Raw genomic sequence first — 24,923 nt, 5'->3', positions numbered from 1 at the left:
CATCTTCATTACCCTTTCATCCACTGATTGACACTTTTGTTTCCATATCTTGGCTATTATGAATAATGCTGTAATAAACATGATTATACAGATATCTTTTTGATATCCTGTTCTCATTTCCTTTGGATACATACCCAGAAGTGGGATTGCTTGACAATAAAATCAACATACAGAGGGATACCTGAGTGCTTCAGTCAGGTAAGCCTCCAACTTTGACTCAGGTCATGATCTTATGGTTTGTGAATTCAAGTCCTACACTTGGCTCTCTGCTATCAGCACAGAGCCTGCTTTGGATCCTCTGTCTCTCTTCTCTCTGTCTCTCTGCCCCTCCCCACCCTGTGCTCTCTTTCTCAAAAATAAAAATAAAACATTAAAAACAATTAAAACAATAAAATCAACATAGAGAAATTAGTAGTGTTTCTATACACTAACAATGAAATATAGAACAAGAAATAAAGAAAACTATCCCATTTGCAACAGCATCAAAAACAATAAAAGACTTAGGAATAAATTTAACTAAGGAAATGAAGGAATGGAAACTACATGACTTTGATGAAGAAAATTGAAGAGGACACACATAAAAAATGGAAAGATATCCCATGTTCATGGACTGGAAGAATTAATAGTGTTAAATTATCCATATTACTCAAAGCCATTTATAGATTCAGTGCAATTCCAATGGAATTTGTTTCAGAAATAGAAAAAAAAAAATTGTATGAGACCGCTAAAGACACCAAATAGTCATAGCAGTACTCAGAAAGAAGAACAAAGCTAGAAGCATCACACTTCCTGATTTTAAACTATACCAGAAAGCTAGAGTAATTAAGATATTCTAGTACTGGCATAAAAACAGACACCTAGACTAATGGAACCAAGTAGAAAGCCCATAAATAAACCCCTGAATGTAAGGCCAACTACTATTTGACAGGGAGCCAAGAACACATAATAGGGAAAGGATACTTCCTTCAGTAAATAATGTTGGGAGAACTAACTACACATTCCAAAAAATGTTCCAAAAAATGAAATCGGACCCTTATCCTATACTACTTACAAAAATTAAGTCCAAAGTAATGAACTTAAATATAAAACCTGATACCATAAAACTTTTAAAAGAAAATGTAGGGGAAAACTTCCTTGATAATGGTCTTAGAAATGATTTTTTTGGATATGACACAAAAAACAAAGGAAACAAAAGCAAAAATCAACAAGCAGGACTACATCAAGCAAAAAAAGGTTTCTGCACAGCAAAAGAAACAATCAACAAAATGAAATGGCAATGTACAGAATGGGAGAAAATATCTGCAAATCATATATCACATAAAGGGTTATCACCCCAAATACCTTATAAAAGATACTTGAGAAATTAAAACAACTCATTACAAAAAAAGCCCAATCCAATTAAAAAATGGACAGAGGACATAAATAGACATTTTTCCAAAAAATACATCCAAATGACCAACTAGTACATGGAAAGATGCTTAACATCACTAATTATCAGGGAACTACCTGGCCTGGGCAGACATACAAAAACCTTAGTACACGAACCAGGAATAGCAGATGGAGCTTTCTAATAGGCTTGCCCCTAGCTCCTGCAGGTTTCACCATAGCTTACTTCCCTCAAGCTGCCTTAAAGTACCACTGCCCTTACTACTGGAGTCTCTGTGGGAAATGCCTGGCCCAGGCCCTCGGTCTCGAGCTGAGCCCCAGTGCAGCAGCAATAGCTCCATTTCTTAGGGCTGAGGCCCTGGGTCCACTGCAGATTCCCACCCGCAGGCCTTCAGCCTACCTTTTGTTCAAATGACCCAATTTAGTCAAGGCTGGCCTGTCCTCTGATGTTACCCTATCTATCTGGGATTTTAACCTCACCCACTCTGACCTATCCTGGGACACTCTGGGAACCCTTGCTCAAGAAGGGCTTATCCTGGGGCCAGTTTGTGCCAGAGCAAGACCAGCAGAGGCAGAAGGAAGCTCGGGGACCACTCAGCTGGCTCCCCTCCCAGCAGATCACCATAAGTAGACCTCAGGCTCTCCTGCCATGTCTGTTGTGGGTTTCTTTCTTGTGTGGTCACAGTAGGTGGTAACTCATATGTCTTTCCTTTTCAGGACAAGTTGCAGATGGTAGCTGAGTCAAGGCTGATACTGAGATCTTTTCCCCTTGCTGTTTTTCCAACTCCTGAACATATTGTATGACATACATTTCAGTAAAAAAAAGTATGGCTCAGAGGGTTTGGAGGGCTATACAGAACATCAGTAACGATCAGAGATCAAAATTAAGTCTGTAAAGAGACATCAAAATGGAAACCACAAAGAGACCTGATAGAATTTTCAAAATTCATGAAGCCGTCAAAAAGTGTCATCTCTACTGATGATTGAATAATAAAAAATGGGTTTAATTAGAACTGAAGACGTTTTGGTGAGCTTGTACTATCTACGCTTTGCAAATATATATATATATAATATTATATATTTTATTATATATAATGTTTATTTATTGTGAGTGAGAGAGAGAGCAGGGGAGGGGAAGAAAGAGAGAGAGAGAGAGAGAGAGAGAATCCTAAGCAGACTCTATGCTTAGTGCATATATTTTATCTATGGAGTTCAGGGTTACTACTGTAGTAGCTGACCCAAGACATGACTTCACTGACATTAAGCATCTACTGACCCCACAGGAAAGAGTTAGTAAGTGGCCCATGTTTTGAAACTGACTAAAAAAGCAATGAGGTATTCACAGCTAAAAGAATTCAGGGTAGACTGAATGGTATGTGGATGCTGGATGAGGAAATCTCTGTCTTTGTCTCCGTCTCTCTTTTTCCAAGTAAGAGATTAGTTTTCAAGTTCTTATGTACAGAATGGATCATTATTCATCCAAGTATGACTTCCCATCTAGAGACTATGGATTTCACATCTTTTTCGCTCCCACATAGAGTAGCCATGGCTATATTCAGGTCAATAGGATGCTCACAGAAGTAATGCATACATCTTCCAGTTCAATTTTCTTAAAGGTGAAGTCACTTACCCTCGTCTCTCTTTCACTGTTCAATGGAAGAAAACATGGATGAGCAAGCAATTCAACTTCAACTGTGTGGATAAGAAGAGCACTCAAGCGGAACAGTGTTATGGGCTGAATTGTGTCTCTCCCAAATTCATATGTTGAAGTCCTAACCATCAGTCCCTCAGCATGTCACCATATTTGGAGACAGGGTCTTTACAGAGGTAATTAGGAGGAGGCTATTGGAGTGGACCCTAATCCAAGATGACTAGTGTCCTTGTAGGAAGAAGAAATTTGAACACGAAGTGAAGACAGGGAGAAGTTGGCCATCTACAAGTCAAGGAGAGAGAAGCTGCAGATGAAATAACCCTGGGGACACTTTGATCTCTGACTTCTGGCCTTCAGATTTGTGAGAAATGCATTTCTACTACTTAAGCCACACAGTGTTTGGAACCTAGTTATGGCAGTTTTATCAAATGAACACAAACAGCAAGATGAAAACAGTACCCCTGGACAAAGAAGAGCCGTCTAACTCCAGACTGTTGTAGGAGACAGCTAAGCTATCTTATTAGAGTTTATGTATTTTATCCCTTCATAGCAGCAGCCTCCCCTATCCTCTGGTATAACACTCAGAGGGGGAAAAATAGAAACAACTTACCATTTAACAAAGAGACAGAGTGAGGCAAATTATGTTATATTCACTAAACATAACCAGGAACCAGGGCTTCTCATGGAAAATGGCTGATAAAACCCTAAGGGTATAAGTCATATATTTCTCAAGCGATGTAAAATATGCAGACACGAAATATGTGGAAGCAACTATAGTTAAAAAAAAATTGCTTGTGTTAGAGTAGACCTTCTTTTCCATATAATGTGGCTTCTTTTATAATTTAAATCAGTTTCATCATCACTATAATGCACCTTTAGACTTAGCTCCATAATTTCTATGCAGTCCTATAACTTTAGCTCCGCAGAGAGAATCAATCTTGGACGTCAGCCCCACCTATTTGGACTTTGAGCAAAGCACCTACATGTTGTTCCTACCTCTTTCCTTCCATTTCAGCAGTTCTTCTCAGCATCATTTTATTCCCTGTTTTGGCACAGAGCAGTGAGTGTAGAGGTGTGGTCAGGAATGCAAGGCAGGGAGGAGAGACGGTAAGGGATAAGGAGCAGACATTCCAGTCCCTTTCATTCCACCGCAATCCCTGAAGAATTCATCATAAAACTGAAGCAAAGCTATTAAAAGCTTCAAAAGATTACAGAAACATCTGTGTGGTAGCTAGGAGGTGCAAACGGGCCTGAGAACTCGCCAGTGTGAACAAGGTTGGTCTGAATTAACAGCACGGAAGTCATTAATTAGATTGTTCAGTTCACCAAATCCATTCAGAGAACTGCTGTCATAAAAGCAACGTAATTATGAGCTTGTCCAGGACGACAGACTGCTTTCCAGTCAGAAGAAGCAATTTACAACTCATACCACACAATCTCTTGTTTCCATCTTATGAGGATAGTCTTATTTGTTAGAGATGTATGAAGTTTCTTTCAAAGCCACTAATAGAAAATGACCAGGTGAAAGTAGATAGGTCTCACTGTTGTTTTTTTTTAATCTGTACAGTAAATCTAAATTTTTCAGATAGATTATTTTTGCATGATTGTTAGTTATTGAAAACAATTCTTAGACATACAAAATAATTTTGTCATAGATGCTTGTAAATACTGCTTCTTTTACTGCCTTAAATTAGAGGGGAGAGGCAGGTTTAGGTAACTGACGGGGAATGGTAGTATCTGTCAGAGACTAGAAGCGATGATGAGCCATCTTGACTTCTATAACCGAGGATCTATTCAAACCAAAATAGCATTTCAAGTCAGTAATACCTTTGAGGCCACATTAACTCCTCAAGGGATCCGGAGAAGAATGGTGCTGAAGAGAGGTCCTAACTTGAATCTATTACCGAGAAAAGCACCAGTGTGAATTCCCTAGGAAATGTGCTAAGCCCAGCATGCTGCAACCCTCAACAACCTACCTGGGTAATAATCCTGAGACACTGTAATCAAACACAATTGAACAGTCACATAGTAGAGGTGATCATGGCATTGGATTTGAATTTGAAGTCTACGACCACTAATTTCACTGGACATAGAGATAAATATGGGCAGTGCTCACATTTCACAGTAGCAGAAAAAAACATACAAATTGCTGTGGAAGGTAAACAGTGCACAGCAACTTTAACAGTCATTGGAGGATGTTAACATTTGTTCAGTAACCTTTAAAAATGTTGGTGAAAACAAAAATTCTCTCTCTATGGTTTATAAATGTATAGAAATTGAAAATGGTAGTAAAAACATTTACTTAGTATGTCATAATTTATTTAAAACACTAGAAATATGGAGAATTAAAGTGTTTTATTTATTTGTAAAAACTTATCATGATTAGTTTGAATAGTTTTGGTGTTCTTCCGGTCACATAGCATTCAGTATAGGGTGAGCATCTTTCCTACGCCTTGGTGAATTTCAGATTCTTTTCTAAATTTGGATCAGCTTCCAACATTTTGTATTTGCACGTTAATGCCATGAAATATCTCTGCGAGTTCTTTTATTTCTTTTAAATGTTTAATTATTTTTGAGAGAGAGACAAAGCACGAGCAGGAGAGGGGCAGAGCATGAGAGAGACACAGAATCTGAAGCAGGCTCCAGGCTCTGAGCTGTCAGCACAGAGCCTGACATGGGGCTCGAACCTACAAACTTGAGATCATGACCTGAGCCGAAGTCGGACGCTTAACTGACTGAGCCACCCAGGTGCCCTTCTGAGAGTTCTTTTAATATGAAGCTTATTCTAGTGTTACTTCCTCTGGGACACTGTTGTCTTTTTAGCCAGAGCTACTTTTCTCGTTTATGTGGAGAAGTTCACCTTTGCTAAGTTCCTCTGGCTCCACGTCCAGATTCTCTCAAGTGGCAAGTAGTGGTACTATCAACATCCCAAAGTCAGCAATTCCAGATTCTACTTTCAGCATCATCACATTTTATTTCTTTTCTGGCAATTCCTTCCGTTTGTGATCAATTTTTGTAAAATGTCATGTGGTTTATTAGCAGGGGAAAAAGGAGTCAACAGAACTACACACTTCGCTGTTTGAGCTGAGTAACATGACCAATCACCAAGAGACTTGGAAGAAGTGATGTCACTGGCCGCAGATCACAGCGCACATTTGTTATTTGCATAATGATTTCTAGATTGAAGAGCTAGCAGAGAAGCTTGCACTTTATGCAGTCACAGGTAATATAGCAAGCTAACTAAAATTCGTGCCACTTTGTAGCAGGATTGGTGTTATTTAACTAAACCATGGTAACTGGTATCTGTGCATTCCAGAACCAGGTAGAGTGAGTGAGGGCTGACATACACTGATACTTTTGTCTAGACACTTTTAAAACTTGCTATTGTACATATCCTAGGGGGAACATAAAAGAAATAATTTCATGTCTTAAAAGGAAGTATAGGGGCATCTGAGTGGCTCAGTGAGTTAAGCATCTGACTCTTGGTTTTGGCTCAGGTCACAGTCTCATGGTTCGTGGGATTGAGCCCCTCTGACAACACAGAGCCCACTTGGGATTCTCTCTCCCTGTCTCTCTTTCTCTCTGCCTGTCTCTCTCTCTCTCTCAAACAGACACACAAAATAAACTTTTTTTTAAAAAAAGGAAAGTATTAACCCAGTTAAATACAGGATAGTGAAGACCACACACGGTAGACATTCCAAGTGCCTGGCTATGAACACACAGTGCCCCATTACATGTCATCTCTGCTAAGATGCCCAGGCTCTGTGTGCCTCTGTCATATAGGGGATGATAACAATACCTTATATGGCTACCTATAAGAATTAAATGAATAATTTAGGGATGTAAAAGGCTGAGAACAGTAACCAACCCACTCAAACACCAACTACTATTATCACTGAATAAAGAATAATTCCAAATGACCTAAGAAGAGGGTGACCCCATGTAAGAAAGCTTCTCCTGCCTTCCTTACTCTCCGTGTAATTTTCTACTAGATTTGCCTGTCTCCTCTCTAAGAATATTGGCAATGTTGTGACCAAGGTGGCAGGGAGCTATTGGAGGAATGATGGAAGGGGGGACAATTATTTCCCTCTAGGCCACCAGCTCAAGAAGGGCTATTTGATTCTCTTCTGGGCTCAGGAGAAGGAGAATGAAGCAAGAAGGAAGCCGAGAACAGAGCAGAGAAAAAAGTGAGATCGGGGAACCTGAGTAGATGAAGGAAGATGTAGTCTGGAGACAATTATACTTAAGCCAAAACAGAAACTTGACATTAACAACAAAAAGAAATATTTAGGGTGATTTATGGCTCCTGCCATCAAGAACTATAGTAAAGGGTGATGCAAGCCTCATGCTGTATCTGATATAAAACATCACCCACAGGAGAGGAATCTGATTCAGAACCGAGGCCAAAGCATTTAATAATAAAGATGGTTACAAGTAGACATCCATATTTTCTTAGAAAGAAAATAGATAAAATGACTCCTGGTTTTACAAATCATTGAATTTGCAGTTATTTACATATCTCAAATATTTCTCAAATGGGCTCAATTAATGAAATTATTCTTTAAAATCATTCCCATCGAAAGCCACCCTGGTTCCTCTATTAGAGAGCTGAAAATTTCTGCAAGGATAATTTCTTTTAACATTTGACTTTACCTACACCCATTTGTTTATCTCGGCTGTACAGTGAGAGGGAAATGTTCACCGATACTCACACAGCAGCACACTTTCCCTCTAGCAATCTGCAGCCATGGCTGCCTACAAGTTTTATGGCATAACCCAAGTTAGAGTTCCTCCCTCTCAGCTGAGGGCTCATCCCTCACCGCAGGTTAAGTCCCAATGACGAACCTGAAGAGCAACATGTCAAAACCTATCACTTGCATATTGCTCTGGGTGGCTGAGTCATAGCCTCACTGGCAAGGCCTTCGTTCCAAGTCCAGGTCTTCCGTAGGGGGTTATAGCAAGAGTAATATTATCAATAAGATGGATGTGCCTTATGACAGAATCAGAAAAGCCCGACCTTCCAAAAATTTCTGTGTTTCTACACAACTGTTTGGTGGTATAGCTAAATGACGGAGATGCAGCCAAATGGCCACGATGCAGCACACAGAAGGGCTGGAAGGAGCCACCACTACCACTGCTACCATTTAACTGATAACACCACTGATGGCCAGAGAGGCCGCAAAGTTCCTGGGTTACAGTGCCAGGTATAAAAGCGCTTCTCTGCCTCCTAGCCCAACGCACCTTCCTGTTTGTCTTACATCTTTGTTTCTCTTTGTCATTTCCCTTTTTTATTTCATTGTATACCTAGATATGCATAACTGCAATTCAATTTAATAGAGTCTGCCAAAGGGAGTGGTATGCAATCTGAAGTGCATATCCATGTGTGACTCGGCATATACACACCCCCCCAAGGGCTCATTTTTAAAAAATGTTTTTATAATATTTCCACAAGCAAAAATCATTCTTAGCTAAACATAAGAATGCATGGAAATGTTTTGAGACCAATGAACAATCATACGAGAGAAGGGTCTCAAAAGACGTGTTGAGCAGCTGGGTACGTTTGCTCTACAAGCACAGTCAAGGCTGCGAACTGCAAACATCTCTGCCTTTCTTGCCTAGAGCTGGCAATCATGTCCTGTCTATGCCATCTGGGTGCATCATAAGTGTATGGCGATTTTGCAATAAACTCATGGTAACTGTAACATCAAGAAGCAGAATGATAGTGCAGAAAAAAAAGAGAGACAAAATGAGGTCAGGTTTTAAAATGAAATGTATCTTACTCTTTCAAGTTGAGAAATTCACATAAATTATTGATATCTGATATTACTGATTGAACATGACACATGAAATAAAGAAATGAGGTCACTTCCTGAGGAGTTCAGCACGTACACATAACATGTGCATATATACAGACAGGCACACGTGGTTACGTGCAGAGTTATCCCTGCTAGACTGGAAGCTTCTTCACTGGCAGGGACCTTGTGAATGACCACCTATGAGGATTGCAGTGTCCTCTTTGTACTTTGCTCTTATTTGCCATTGTGTCCCCAGAATGTATTGCTGCACACGTGTCCTCAGGTTTTCCTTCCTTCCTTCCTTCCTTCCTTCCTTCCTTCCTTCCTTCCTTCCTTCCTTCCTTCCTTTTTTTAAGCAGCAGGCTCCAAGTGCCTACCTGATGCACCTGGAATCTCACAAACATAGGACCAATACCCTAGAACACCTGGATGCCTGCATGTTTGGTTTCATTCAACACCTTGCTAGGACTTGGGTAAATCATCACCTGAGGACCAGATTCCAAGAGGAAATGTAAATTTGAAATTATTATAAAAATCACATTATCTAAGGGCACCTGGGTGGCTCAGTCAGTTCTGTGTCTGATTTCAGCTCAGGTCATGATTTCACAGTCCGTGAGTTGGAGCCCCGTATCAGGCTCTGTGCTGAGAGTTTGGAGCCTGAAGCCTGCTTTGGATTCTGTGTCTCCCTCTCTCTCTGCCCCTCCTCCACTCACACTCTGTCTCTCTTAAAAATAAACATTACAATTTTTTTTAAAAAAATCACATCATCTCTTGTTTCTTTCAGTTTGTCTATAAAGACACACCTACAGCTCATAAAGTTCTTGACATGGCCCTGCTTTTTTGGACAGATGGCTAATCTAATATATATAATATTTCTAATATAAAAATATCTCCATTTACTTTACTAAATTTGTATCTTATTGGTCAATTAAGATTGCTAGATTATACTGAAAACCTGAATCTAAGTATCTGACAAAGATATGGAAGTAAAATTGGATTATGGGTCAGGCATCTAAAATTATCTGTGTAGGGGCTCAGCAGAATTACAGCATTGAGTTACAGTTGTTTTTTTGTCACTACATATTTGCTGCCTTATCTCCTTCAATAGCCATAGAAATGTTAACCTAGTTACTCTTCCTTATCCTCTTTAAAATACAAGTGAGGAATGTTGACTTGAATTATCCAGGTAACTCTTCAGATCTGAAATATAGTTAGTATTAGCAAACATACCCCAAGATGCCTTCTGGCTTTAAGAGTGAATGGCTGAATATATAGCATGGATGGCGAATTACAGAGACACACTCCAAAAAACTCAAAATAATGCCTAGTACAGAAGGCCAGCTGCATTCTTTCACTATAAACCTGTAACACCTGTACTATAAGGAACTTAATCATTTTTTTTAATGTTTACTTATTTTTGAGAGAGAGACAGAGCATGAGTGGGTGAGGGGCAGAGAGAGGGAGATACAGAATCCAAAGCAGGCTCTGGGCTCCAAGCTGTCAGCACAGAACCTGATGTGGGGCTTGAACTCACAAACTGAATTATGAGATCATGACCTGAGCAGAAACCCAACGCTTAACTGACTGAGCCACCCAGGTGCCCCTATAAGGAACTTAATCTTAAAACTAAGTATTAATGGTCTAATTATATTTCCTCCCAAGAAGTGAGAGGAGAGAAGGAAAGAAAGAAGAAGGGAAGAAAGGAAGACAGGGAGGGAGGGTGAGGAGGGAGGGAGAAATGAAGGAAGGAAGGAAATATAGAAGTGACTAAACTCTTTTGCCTCAGAGGAAAGAGGTGTAATAATTATTAACTTAATAATATCTGCATCAAATACAAAGTTTCTCTTTCTGCCATCAAAACATGTAAAGTAGAATCTTTCATTTTCTTCACTTATCAAAAGAGACATAGTTTATTACCTTCAAAGTCCACATCTCCAACTAGTTTTGTTTTTCCTGTCACTGGGTCGTGGACGTAGTTGATACCGACATCAATTACAGCAGCACCTTCCTTAACCATATCAGATGTAATCAACTTTGGAATACCTGAAAGCAAAGCACAGTTGTAAAACACTCTGGAAAATATTTAAACTTTGTCCTTGATCATACCAAAGGTTTATAAGCTAATGTTTTGTTGTCATGGCTTTAAAATATATATATACAAAATACACTGTTTCTAGGAAGAGACCAACTGCACTGGATCGTTTCTGATGAAGCAGAAGAATAAGGGCAGCACATGGGGGCTTCTGTGCTTAAATTCCTACCTGGATTTACCCTTTCATCTCAGAGATTGCTATCAGATTTCTCCAGATGGATATCCACTACAGTCTCATCCTTGTATATTTCACGTACTATAAATTGCATGGGGGAATTTATGACTATGAAACAGGCTCCTGTTAAGGTTGGGTGGAATGAAAATTACTTGGAAATTGGAGGTAGAGAGAAGGAAAGGTGGGGGGAGGTGGTTGGATAAAAAAGAAAAGTTAAGTGAGAATAATTCAAATGCTCAGGATAGTGGTAAACTGTAAAGTGCCACACACATAGTGGTATCTTATCAACTCCAAACATGAGCGTTATTTTGAGCTTTCTTCTTATTTTTCTTTGTTTCTTTGATTCATTATGTCCACATATGACTTGGAAAGGTATAAGATATACTAAACTCTACTTATGATTTTTCCATTGCAGTTGGAAGAATAGCTCTACAGAGATCTTAGTTCACAACAGTGCCAGCTAACAATAGTCAATGTTCCAGCTATTTTTGTTGATAATTAACAAACCATCCCTAAGCTTAGTGTCTTAAAACATTTTATTATGATATTTCATGGCTCTGTGGGATAACTGAGCTCAGCTGGATGGATCTTCATTGGGATCTTTCATACAGTTGGACTCAGACAGTGGCTGAGGCTGGAGTCATCCCCAAACGTAACCAGTCTGGTTGTCCAAGATGGCTCACTCACATGGCTGTAGTTGTTGCTCATAGTTGGCAGAGCTCAGCTGGTGCTGTCAACTGGGGCATATAGGCATGGCCTCTCCTGTGGCTTGGGCTTCTCACAGCCTAGTAGCTGGCTTCTAAAAGTGAGTGTTACAAGAAACAGGAAGCAGAAGTTGCCAGTCACTTAAGGCTAGAACCTGGAAGCTGGCATAATATCACTCTGCCATATTCTATCAGTCAAGCAGTGACAGAATCTACTTAGATTTAAGAGGACAGATAGAGCCTCCATTTCTCAGTGGGAGGAAAATCAAAGATTTTGTGGCCATCTTTACTCTATCACACAATGCTTCTGGTGGGTACTGTGTCTAGTAGGTGATTTACTCATTTTCACATTCTGCGTCCCTTGCATGAAAAGGACTCCATGTTGTGTTGTTAGCGGCTTTCTTCTCCTTAAATTATCCATTTAAGCATTCCAGATGGCAAATGATTTTTAGTACAATTAAGATTTCAATGGCTATAGAGAAATGGTCAGGGCTAAAATAGATGTGGTTATCTGATACATTCCTTAGCCACATAATAATATAACCAACTAGGCATCAATGTTTGAAATATGGGTTTCTTTTTCATGCTTTCCTAACCTATCCCGTACCCCATATCCTTTTTATCAGTTCTAGCATTGAGTATTGTTCTAAAGATATTAATAAAATCCTGTTTCTTCCTGGAATCCAATAGAAAAAGAAAACCTAGCCTTTTGGCTTCCTGAGCAGCACCATGACAATCTGCAAGAACAAGCACCTTAAGAAAGGTAGCATAAAGAGGCCCAAGAAGAAAGTAATTGATCCATTTTGTAAAAAAGATGGGTATGATATGAAAGCACCAGCTGTGTTCAATAAAAAAATATGGGAAAAACACAAGTTACAAGAACTCAAAGAACCAAAATAGGATCTGATGGCCTTGATGGTCATGTTTCTGAAGTAAGCCTTGCTGATCCGAAGAATGAAGAAGCTGAATTTAGAAAATTCAAGCTAATTACTGAGGATTTTAGGGCCAAAACTGTATGACTAATTTCCATAGGATGTATCTTACCCATGACAAAATGTGCTCCATGGTAAAATAAATAAATAAATAAATAAATAAAAAATGGCAGACCATGATTGAAGCCCATGTTGAAGTCAAGATTACTGATGGTTATTTGCTTCATCTAGTCTGGGTTTTACTAAAAAATGTGACAATCAGATTTGGAAGACCTCTTATGCTCAGCATCAACAGGTCCACCAAATTCAGAAAAAGATAATGAAGATCATGACCTGAGAGACACAGACAAATGACTTGGAAGAAATGGCTAATAAATTGATTCCAGATAGCATCAGAAAAGCCTTATCAGTCTATATGTCCACTCCATCATATCTTTGTCAGAAAAGTCAAAGTGCTGAAGAAGCTCAAGTTTGAATTGAGAAAGCTCATGGAGCTTCAAGAGGAAGGTAGTAGTTCTCGCAAAGCTACTGAGGATGAGACCGGTGCTACAGTTGAGTGAGCTGATGGATATGAGTCTTAAACAGTTCAAGAATCTGTCCAAAACTCAGACACTTAATGGTGACAAAAATTCTTATTTGTGATGTTTAATTTCTGAACATTCTTTTTAAATAATCTAATCTTGGCGAATCCAATGTTTTGAACTGATGGTAATGTGAACTTCTCTGAGTTGTTGTTTGGATTTTATCCACTGCTCTTAGCTACTAAAGAGCTGTGAAAGGGTAGTGATCTATTTTAAGCTGTAGTGATCTGGATGGAAGTTTTATAGATGATTAATAAAAGGAAATTTTTTCTTTTTTTAGAAAAGATAACATATGTTGATTATAGATAGCTGCAGAAAATATTTTTAAGATGAAAATGTTGATGAAATAGTTATTAAAATCCAGCTACTATGCTTTTGAGAAAGATCCAAATTTCTCTCTCAATTGTAATTATTCATTACATCAGCTCAGAGAATATCACACTGGCAACAAACAAATGCACAATTTTCAAAAGAGAGGGAGATGTGACCTTGATTTTAATTGTTAGGAAAATTAAAAAATAGAAAAACCTTAAATACATGTTTATTTTCTTCTTCTGATGACATCACATGTGTCCACTGTAGGAAATGTAGAAAAAAATCTAAAAGTTTAAGATGGAAATAGAAATCACTATAATCATGCCATTCAAAAATAGGTATATTTTTATTGTATTTCTTTCTAGGATTTCCAAATATTTATATAGTAGATATAAAGTATGATGCCTAAACTTTGCTTATATTGTGACTATAAATCCTACCATTTTGTCATTAAAATGAAATTGTGAACATTTTTCCATTTTATCAATTATTTGAAATTTGAAACCCACATGAAATAATTTATCATATGGATTATCATAAGTTATGCAGTCATGAACCCTAATATATGGCTATCATAATTAAATGTGGTGATAATCATTTATGCTCAGAAACCTATAGATGATTTCTTAGTTGCAACATCACATTTGACAAAATTTTTCACTGAACCCTTATGAACATGATGGAAAACCATGGGTTGGATCAAAGCTCCAACTGGTATGGTCCTGGATACTTAAATAACATATTCCAAAACTATTGGTCAATGCATCTGTAAGAAGGTCTACAGAGGTCTTCCATGAAAAGAATTTGTCAATACCATTTTCCAAATTTTTAATAAAGAACTTGGACGAACACACTGGCACTAGGATGGTTATTTTACCTGTGTTTTCCTCCAGGTCTATTTTCTGTCTTTCTCTGCTCTGGTCTATGCCAGGAGTAGGGCTAATCCTTACCGAGGTCTTGTGTGCTACCTGTATCTCCTGGAACCCTGTGACAGCTTTGAGGACAAGCTCAAGCTAGCCTACTGGAGGATACAAACCCTGTGGACGGAAGCTGAGTCACTGCAGCTGAGGCCATTCCACACTTGTCAGACTCTAGCTAACCATCAGCTGAAGGCAGATGCTTGAGCAACCCCAGTCAAGATCAGAAGAAACAAGCCAAGGTCACTGTAACTGACCAGCTGAACAAAAATTCATGGGAATTTTTTAAAAAAGTGGTTGTTTAAGGTAATTGAGTTATTTTTATTTTTTTTTCTTAACACAGCAATAGCTGCATAGCCTGTATTTGTACATGAACAAAATTGGTTAGAATAGCTAATAGGTAGCCCACTTTGGAATCATGGGCTATATAAGTAGCAAGAAAAATTTAAAAGGGAATAAATGTATAAGTCTAACCAGGTGCTGTACTTGATTAAAAATTCATTAAAAACTATTAGGCTACTCTAATAGAAAACAGTGCCCGGATATAAGGATATAATGTTTTCCACTATATTTTTAGCAGATTCTCTCTGGAAGCATTGATTGTATCCAGGAGCTGGTCTAGAGAAGAATGATTAGAATGAATCTAGAACTCATGCCATACGGAGCAAGTGCTATCACACTAGTTGGTTTAATTGCTTACTACCATTCTGCAACAGAGTAAAAAAGCTTCTGCCATGATGTAAAACAACTATATCACTAAATATATTGTTTGATTCAGGTAGCTTTATTTCTTCATAGTAAGGTTGTTTTCAGTGAAGGGCACAGTATGTTGATTTATGTTCTGGTACAGGACCTTATCTTATTGCAGACTTATGGTTCTCAGAGGTAAGAAAGAGTCATGGACTAATAGTGGTCCACACTGAATACCGCTAAATAGAATGGTTGAATAAACTCAGGCTGCCTATCTAAGGAAAAACAAAACAAACAAACAAACAAAAACAACTAAAAACAAAAGCAAAACCCAATAATCATGGTAGTGTCATCAATATGTTAAATGGAGAGTAGATTTACTCTACGTGTTTGTAGAAGGAAAAGTGAAAGAAGGAGGGAACAAAGGAAATAGAGAAAATTTTAAGAATAAGAAAACAGTACACAAAAAGAAACTGTATACACTACAAACATTCACTACAGGGTAAAGGAGGAATCAGTCTGGGAAGGTTAGTGATGTCTTCCATTTCTATGATTTAAACATTGTCTTTTGTGTCATCAAATTAAATGTTCTTTCCTTCTCTCAACAAATTCATGTCTGATCCTTGCAGATCTCTAAAAAATTTTTTTAATGTTTATTTATTTTTGAGAGAGAGAGAGCATGAAAGAGTGCACGTGCATGAGTTGGGGAGGAGCAGAGAGGGAGACAAAGAACTCCGAAGCACGCAGACAGTACAGAGCCCCACGCGGGGCTGGAATGAACTCATGGACCGCAAAATCATGACCTGAGTCAAAACCGATTAAGCCATCCAGGCACCCCTGATTCTTGCAGACTTCTGATCCTATCATGGAAATAATAGAAATTGTACTTAATGCTGGAATTATAACAAATGGACATACAAAATCTCTGTTTTAGATATCTTAAATACTCTAAGTAATCCATCTACATTGTTGTCTTGTAGAGGCAAATGATGGGAAATATAAAGTTGTTCATTAATTACACTTTTAAACACACTGAAAAATTTCTTGGACATGACGTATTTAGTTCTCCGAGTATACAAATGCAATATATTTACATTCTTATTGTTTGATAACAGTGAAATAGCATTAAAAGCTATTTAAATATTTAAATACCAATGGGTTTTTAATGCCATTAATAAGTGGAGTCAGATTGGTTTTTTTTTCCCACATTTTGTTAAAGTTGCAAATGAACAGTGATTTCAAATAACTATTTCCTATGAGATTGATTTATTGATTTATTTTTGCTGTGATAATTCAATGGAAACTCCTCCTCAAGTCTTATATAATTTGAAGGCTCAAGCATTTTCTGTGAGAACCAAAACCATCCACACCCTCATGGCTTACTGTATACATTACTGTGACTTTACTATTCCACTGTCTTTATCAACATGACTTTGTTATTCCAGGAAACTTGCTCAGAAAGATAGAAGCTACAAATAATTTTGCTGTCTCTGGAAGTTACTAAAAAACTCATTTAAATTATCATCAAGTTGTTTCACTTTTCAGTAGGTAGTATCAAATGGCTGTTTGTTCTCCAAGACTCTTGAAACCCCTTGCTTTAAAACCCTCTCCCTGTTGTATCCACCAATCCCTGTTATGCTCCTTACCTTATCTTTAGCAAGTCTCTGCATTAAAAGACTTGTCTTAAAACAAATTTCAACATGTAAATTCTCAACTTTGCCTCTATGCTACTAAGATAAATAGGCCCTTGGGGTGGGGGTGGGAGTAGGAATCCCTGATTTGTGGAATTTGATGATTTCTGTGGTATAAATACTCCTCAGTGGCATAAATACCCCTACCATGGCTGACTTCAAGATAGCAAGTGACATCACTGGACACAGAGTCGGAAAGCGATGCTCAGAATCCACCTTCACAGGCTGGCTGATGGTAGAGAGCTCTAGTACACCACTGCTCCTAAAAGACTGCCAAGGCAGTGTTTTCCCATACCTCCATAATCACAAGCTCTGATCTGTCTTATCAGTGGGTTGCTTGGGCACTTAGGGAGTGCCAGTATTCAACAATATTGAGGATCCATGAAGATTTCCTCTATCACCACTCTTACCATTCAAGACCTCAACTCAGAAACCACAGGTGCCTCTGTGGTCCCTTGAGCCTCTTGCTATGAGAGTCAACTGTTGGTCTCTCTAACTAGAATGATGAAGTAAGTCTTGTAATAAGTCTGAAATTTGGTTTCTTTTATTAAAGCTCCCCAGATGCTGAATTTATTTCATCTTCTTGTGAATAAGGAGCCCTTTTTAGGAATTGATTACCCAATCAGTTAAAAATCTTTTACTTTAAGTGGAAATCAGTCTTATTACTTACAATGCAATTTGTCTATATCCTTATCATTTTTTGTTGTATATCTATATGGGAGAGGTTCACAGGAGGGGATGTGAGCCTGGATAAATCCATTCTTCAAACTGGCCCTGGAACTGAAAAATTCAAAATATGTCTTTTGAACTTTGGAAAATCCTGTGGAAAAACTTTACCTCAGGTCACTAAGCAAAATTTTATGGGAACTTTCCTCAGCCTTGTTTTGTCTGTGAAGTCTCCCCAAACCTTTCTCTATGGGGAGAATGGTCAATTGGTCAAGTTTGCAGCTGGAGACGGGCCAGCCATTAGACTTGGGGGCCGAGGTATGAGGTATGTAAGTAGTACTTTCAACTGACTGGTTGCAGCCTCTCCTGGATTTGCCTCAGTCTAAACCCAACACCACCACCACCCCTTTGATGTAGACTCCTGCTTCTTAAATGAGCTTACCATATTCCAAATTCTCATACTTACCTTTCTAGATGGGATTGTTTCACCAACGATAATTTAGGATTATAACAGTCACTCTGAAGAACTTCTGAGGTGCATAAAAGTGTTCACTGGAGAGGTGTCTTAAAACATAAAGGAATAAAATTCCACATATTCAGTGGTCTGGATTTTTTAAATGTTTTGAGGAAGTATCCAAAGGTATTCAGATTCCAAAACTGTTCCCTTAAAAGATGTCTTCACCGTGAAAAACAAAAGGTAAAAACCTAAAAATGGTCTCTCTTCTAGATTCCTTCAAATCTCAGCACAATCCTATTATTCCTCTTTCCTCAGCTATTTCTCCTATTTTCTTCTGACTTGTTCCTTTCACTCCTGGCTGGCCTGAAACCCCCAAAATGCAGTTACCTTGCAAAGTTAAATCCCCCTCAGAGCAGGAAAAATTGCTTTGGTTTTAAGATCTAGTCTTATTCTGAGCTTAAATTCAACATTAGAGATTTTCCAAAACCTAGAGAGCTAACATTTGCAGAGGATTTAATAATAGTTTTAGGAACAAATAATTCAGTACTCCCAAATATATATCAAACAGTACATATTTGCATGTAAAAGAAGTGGATAGAAAGGTATAATTCAAAACCCTATATCTAGTAAGAAATCAGAGGGAATTAGAAAAATTATATATATTTGACAAGGTCTTCTGGAAACTATCCCTAAAATAGACTGTAACCTAGACTGGATTCTAATTCAGTCATATAAGCAAAGAAAGGATCCATACATTGGGGAAGTCAGAGACAAGCTCTTTATCTTTAGACAGAATTCACATAACTCCTGATACAGATGAACAGAGTTCTTTGTTAATTTTTTGTGAATAACCTTAAGCTTGAAATAGATTTAAGACATGGGACAAACTACAATGGGAAACAGCCCAAATGCCAGACTTCTAGCACTTTGCTGAACATTTTGAAAGCTGAAGAACAAAAACAGAATAAGACTCAGAATAAATGTATAGCCTTACAAGTAAGGCTCATGATTGTTGAGGAGCAATCTTTTGCTTGATCTGAGTACTACTTTATAAAAGTATAAAAACTCTGCTATTTTTATTCAACATCTCCCTTGGAGTAAATAAATTACTCAGGTGGTGAGTGTCTAATAATCTTCAGACATTCTCGATATTCTGGCGAAGGGCAGGGGTACAATCTTTCTTCCTCTGTGACAGCACACCTGCTAACTTAATAGGGAGGGATGCAATTTGAAGATGGACTTCCTGGCAGATTAACGGCATTTTGATTGTCTCTTTCTCAAAATCCCCGAAAACTCCCTATTCATAATGAGGCCACAGGTCACTTGAATAGCGACTTAGATTTACTGGTACTTCTGTGTCTAACTTACACCTAAACTGAAGATCTCAAGTAGGTGCCACAGTTTTCATGGATAATGTTTCTACGGCATTGGCATGATCAATGGGGCTGAGCCCATCAAGGTTCACACTGACCTCTTTAAACCTATCTAAATTTACTTAAGACTTTCTTTTAAAGAGAGAGAGACAGAGACAGAGAGACAGAGCATGAGTGGGGGGGGGGACAGAGAGAGAGGAAGACACAGAATCTGAAGCAGGCTCCAGGTCTGAGCTGTCAGCACAGAGCCTGATGCAGGGCTCAAACCCACGAGCCAGGGGATCATGACTTGAACCAAAGTCAGACGCTTAACCAACTGAGTCACCCAGATACTCCATATAATACTCTTTTAAAGGACAAGCTAAAGTAATAAAGTACATAAATAAACAACTAACTATAGAGAATGGACTGATTCTTAAAATATTCATCCTCCTAGTTAAAAACTCCGATGGGTGAGGATATAGATTCATGCAGAATTTTAGAGCCATAAATAGAATATTCATTCCCTGATCCCTGTAGTAGCAAACTCAAATTCTATTTTGTCTTTGTGCCTCCTGAGGCAACATATTTTAGTTTTAGATCTATATTTTGTCTTCTTAAGTGTCCCTTTAGATCATAATAATCAATACTTATTTGCCTTCTTCTGAAATTATCAACACTATACCTATCTGGGTCTTTATCCCCAGGGTTTATTAAGACACCTCACTTTCTCATTAAGTTCTCAACTGAGAACTAGAGAATTCAAAATTTCTCTGGAATTCTATTCTTGTATTCAGATAAAGATTCAGAGCAGCACATATATTTCAGAAGATGTGAGTCAGAAACTGAATTTGAAGTTTCTAACAGTTCACAGTACTTTTACGTTATGCTGGCCCATCAATACATGTATTCTTGAAGTCCATACAGCAGAAGAAACATTACAATAAACCAGCTATTAGAGTTTACAGAAGCCTTTGCTGTTATAACCTCCCACCTTGATACTTACTTGTTTTCAACACTCTCATATGGGGCTCTCTGAGCTCCTGATAAAACATTTCAACTCTCTATTCTGGGCAACTCAGTAATAAATGAAATTTAATTGTTATATACTTAAAATGTCATCATTAAAAAATTCTAGCTTACAAATATAATTACACACTAAAGCCCAAGCCTGCCAATTAATCCCAAGCCAATTAATCCATCTATGAATATATTTCTGACAGATAAAAGTCTTATTATTAATATAAATTTTCAGTAAATAATTGGGATAATTATTTTAGGGTGAATTATTCTCATCAGAAAATTTAGTGAGAGGATTTCTAATTTATCCAAGATTTCTTGGTTGTGGGTAAAAATCTTGATTGATAAGTAGACTAACCCATTGGTAATCTACAAAAGATCTTGCTTCTTCAAAAGTTAGGGTTTTCTTAGTAGGTAATCACAAATCTGTTATTGTGTATTCCTTATATGACAGATATGAAATAAATCACCAGTGTTATCTTAGCAAAATACAATGACTAAACATAACATCTTAAAAATAATGCCAATACCTAAAGCACACACAGAGCATAGTAGTATATACTAGGAGCTAAGTTTACCCTTATATGAAAGTGAAACCATTACCCCCTGAGCAAGTATGAGGCTATATCCTTATTAATTAGAACCCCATTGAGGTATTTTCAGAGGCCTATTTGACAATCTCAGAATTGAGTTCACATGAATTAAAAAAAAAGAAAAAAACATCCATTCCCTAGTAATCCTATCATGGCCATCTCTAAGTCTTTATAAAATGGCTCAGTCAAGGCATCCTGATAAAAGGAAGCACCATATTTACACATCAATTTAATTAGTAGAGTTCAAAGGGCTGTGCAAACATTATCTAATTAAACCTCACAACAATTCAGTGAAGCAAGAGAAGGTTTACCCATTATCCTCATTCACAGAAGAGAGATTTTGAGGTGCTGAGAGGCCAAATGATTTCTTAGTTTCACAATGATGAGTCAGAGGTGAGGCTGGGAACAAAACCAGAACTCTTGTTCAGATATAAAAGTAACACCATGGAAATGCTTATTCAGGTGGATTACTCCTTCAGCTGGAAGCTGTCCTACTACATGAATAACAAGAGTAATTGCAGTGGAATTTGTATGAATGTATGCATTTCTTTGTAGATTAGAAAAACTTTCTTCAGCATTATTTGCTTTGGAGACAGTCCGATGATGGCTAAATGTATCCTTGCTAAATAGAACCTATAATAATAGAAAGAGCACTTCAGTATCTTCCCCCAAAAGGTCCCCCTGTTATTTCTAGGAATCCTAAGAAGTATTTATAAACCAGTGAGTCAGTGGCAATGACCATAGAGTATATCCCCTTTTTCTCTTTTCCTCTAGCTTCTTTGTTTCCTATTGGATGTTTGTTTGGCTATGACGCCTATCATTAGGATACTGTCTGGAACAAGGACAATCTGTGGGTGCTTCCAAAGCTTCTTATCCTTGGGGTGCCAGAACAGTGCCAGGTTCCTTTCAGCACTGAGGGCCACCAGGGTCCTGCTCTGTGCCATACTGGATCATTTAGGAGGATGGAATCCTTTTGTTCTCAGAAATTCACAGGCTCCCTCTTGAGTAGTTCCATCACCTTCTGCCTTGGATCTTTTCTCTGCAAAAATCTAGTGAACCTGGGAGAGCTGGATGCATGCTTCTCTTTTCTTCCTTTCATCAACCAAACCTTATTCCCTTCCAATAGACATTGGTGCATCCAGGGCCTAAGTAGGGGCTGGAGGTCAGCGGGGGTAATAGGCAAGTGTCTATATTACTAACCACCATGCTGTATACAGAGTATTAAAGTCAAATGGGATAGGTTTCAAACATTCATAACCCTTTCTTTAAAGAAAAAACATTTACAAAGCTCAGTATGTAAAATGATCAAAGCAAGAGAGGGGCACCTGGGTGGCTCAGTCGGTTGAGCATCCAACTTCAGCTCAGGTCATGACCTCACAGTTTGTGGGTTTGGGCCCTGTGTCAGGCTCTGTGCTGACAGCTTGTTCAGAGCCTGGAGACTGCTTCGGATTCTGTGTCTCCCTATCTCTCTGCCCCTCTCCTGTTCGTGCTCTCTCTCTCTCTCAATAATAAGATAAATGTAAAAGAAAAAAATTTTAATAAAAAAAGGCAAGAGACGTACTAGATGAAAACATCAGATGGAGGGAGGGGCTCTACAGCCAGCCAATAGCCCCTTAGGTTTCCCAGAGTCAAATTTGAAAACCGGTGAGTCCAATTCCTTTGCTTTAAGGACATAGCTCCTGAAGGCCAGATGGTCTAGATAATGCATACAAATGAGACCTAATATTCAGGAAATACAAACCATTTTTTCATAATCCCTGTAACTCTCTTTGTCTGTAGCCCTAGACTTTCCCTTCTCCTGCCTTGTTAGGTACCTGTCTCTGCCTATCAGTAGCCAATACTGTGGCTGGACAAGCCCTTATGGATTTTATTATGACTGTAAGACACCCTCAGCAATAACCATCATGAAACTTTGACAAAAAGAAAAGTTTATTATTTGTATGACCTGGAAATTGCATAGCACACCAGGGGGCACACACTGACATCAGGAGTCAGGAGAGAATGCACAGGCCTGAGATTCTGCTTTTATTGTGATCAAGGGTAGGGGCTTAGGGTTTCATGGGCTCACTCTTCATTGGTGAAGTTAAAACACTAGAGTGGGAATTTGAAGTGCAGGAAGAGAAAACATAAACAACCCAAATGCTCAGTTATAAAAATTAACCAAGATACCTAAAACAAAGAAGTCTGGCAAGGAGGGGCAGCCTGTCTCTTTATCTAGTAGCTGTCAAGATGTTTACTTGAGATAGCCATCTTTAAAATGGATGCCGCTTTGAATCAAAGCTCTTGGGCCTAACTTATTAGGGCTTATGCTTCACACCTCCTTTAAGCATTCAAGCAGCAGCTGGGACAATCTGTGCTTATTGATTCAGAGAGGTGATACACACAAGAAAGAGAACAGAGAAGAACTTACTCTCTGGGTCCTGGATTTCAAAATACTAACACTTAGGAAGGACAGAGGAACTCCAGCTAGAAAATGAAAGAGCTAAATATAAAGTCAAGATAGTTGGAAGAGGTGATGAGAGCTTAGATTTAAGAGGTTCCAAGGGAGAGGCTGCTGGTCAATAAATGTGCCTTGGGCTGTGTCTTGGACTGTTGGCAAAAAAACCAGTATTGGTTTGGGATGTCCAAAAACAAAGGAATCTTTTCCTCATAGTCTGGGTAGAGGCTAAGAAGGTGTTATGGCCCCAAATTCTTAAATGGATGCAAGGAGAGCTGAGGCAGATGCCTTAGACACTTTTTTAGAGTTTCCTGTAGCACAGTTATAAAGCCACTGGGAAACAAAGGACTGGTTTATGTGTAGACAAGTGGCCAAGGACCAGATGAGATGAAGGATATCTCACTGGATGCCAGTTTAGAAGCATAATAGTGAGACTTAAATGCCCCCACCATGCCTTGGGACGTACATGCACCCTCAGGGAAGATGGAGGAAGAGTCCAAATAGATGAAGCTTGAGTATCTACTACTTCAAAGTAACTCGTCAAAGATACTAATGAAAAAGTAAGTAAAGACCAGGAGCGGGGAGGTTAATAGATGCTAAGGATACAACGGTCTAGATAATCAGTCACCAAATAACTGACTCAGGTTCAAATCTCAGGCTGTCCAGTTAAAACCCAGGAAACCTTGGAGAAGTGCCTATTTCAGTCTCAGTTTCTTTACCTATATATCTACAATAATAACAACTTCATAAAAATGGCTAGAGAAGTAAATGAAATGATGTATATAAAGTGCTTAGCACATTGCCTAGCATGTTAGAAAATACCCAATACATGCTCAGGATATGCCACTTACTCACAGACTATCCTGGGGGGGCGGGGGGGAAAGGAAGAGAAAGCTACCGTACATGTACATGTTATGTTTAAGGTGGTATTGACAGAGCAGGCAGTTAGTTAGACATGAGCTGGGGGCCAGGACAGTGATCAATAGGTTACATATTAGAAGCCTGGGGGCACACCATCACACCTTAAAAGCCTGGGTATACAACATTGTGGCCTTGGGGCTTCCAAGACCCCAGGGCTAAAAGATTAAGAGACACAGGTGCAAAATATGTGTTCTCTTCTTCTGCCTCTGCCCAAGGTAACCCTTACATTCATTATAATGCATTTGCATTGTGGTTTTAGCCCCTACCCAAGGCCGCTATGACAGTTGCTGTACAAACCTTGTAGGATCAAAAACTGCCCCCTCAACTTGTGGAAGGGGTCCCCCAAATGATTAGAAGCAGCCTCCATTGAAGACCCCACCCTCACCCCTAACCTAAGACCCTGTTCACATAGAAGGAAAGGAGTCCTAAAGGCTCAGGGGGGTTTGCCACCTCAAGAGGGCATGAGCAAGTGTGGGCCAGAGAGAGGGGAAGGGAGAGAGAGAAAGAATCCCAAGCAGGCTCTGTGCTAACAGCCCAAAGCTAGACTT

General features: G+C 38.7%; 1 protein-coding gene and 1 pseudogene across 1 annotated transcript in view; one reads left to right on the top strand and one right to left on the bottom strand.

Moving 5' to 3' along the window:
- Positions 1-24,923, bottom strand: part of MTHFD2L (methylenetetrahydrofolate dehydrogenase (NADP+ dependent) 2 like) — a 138,136-nt gene that overhangs the window by 18,284 nt on the left and 94,929 nt on the right. Inside the window, exon 7 of the mRNA XM_077750332.1 lies at positions 10,750-10,875. Coding sequence (XP_077606458.1) covers positions 10,750-10,875 — 126 coding nt within the window. The remainder of the gene's footprint in view (positions 1-10,749; positions 10,876-24,923) is intronic.
- On the top strand, positions 12,533-13,352 carry LOC144220417 (small ribosomal subunit protein eS1 pseudogene; annotated as a pseudogene).

This window comes from Crocuta crocuta, unplaced genomic scaffold (assembly GCF_008692635.1).
Source record: "Crocuta crocuta isolate KB4526 unplaced genomic scaffold, BGI_CrCroc_1.0 scaffold1, whole genome shotgun sequence".
Taxonomy (NCBI): Eukaryota; Metazoa; Chordata; class Mammalia; order Carnivora; family Hyaenidae; genus Crocuta; species Crocuta crocuta.
The sequence above is the reverse complement of the archived record's forward strand: the minus strand, read 5'-3'. Positions and strand labels throughout refer to the sequence as shown.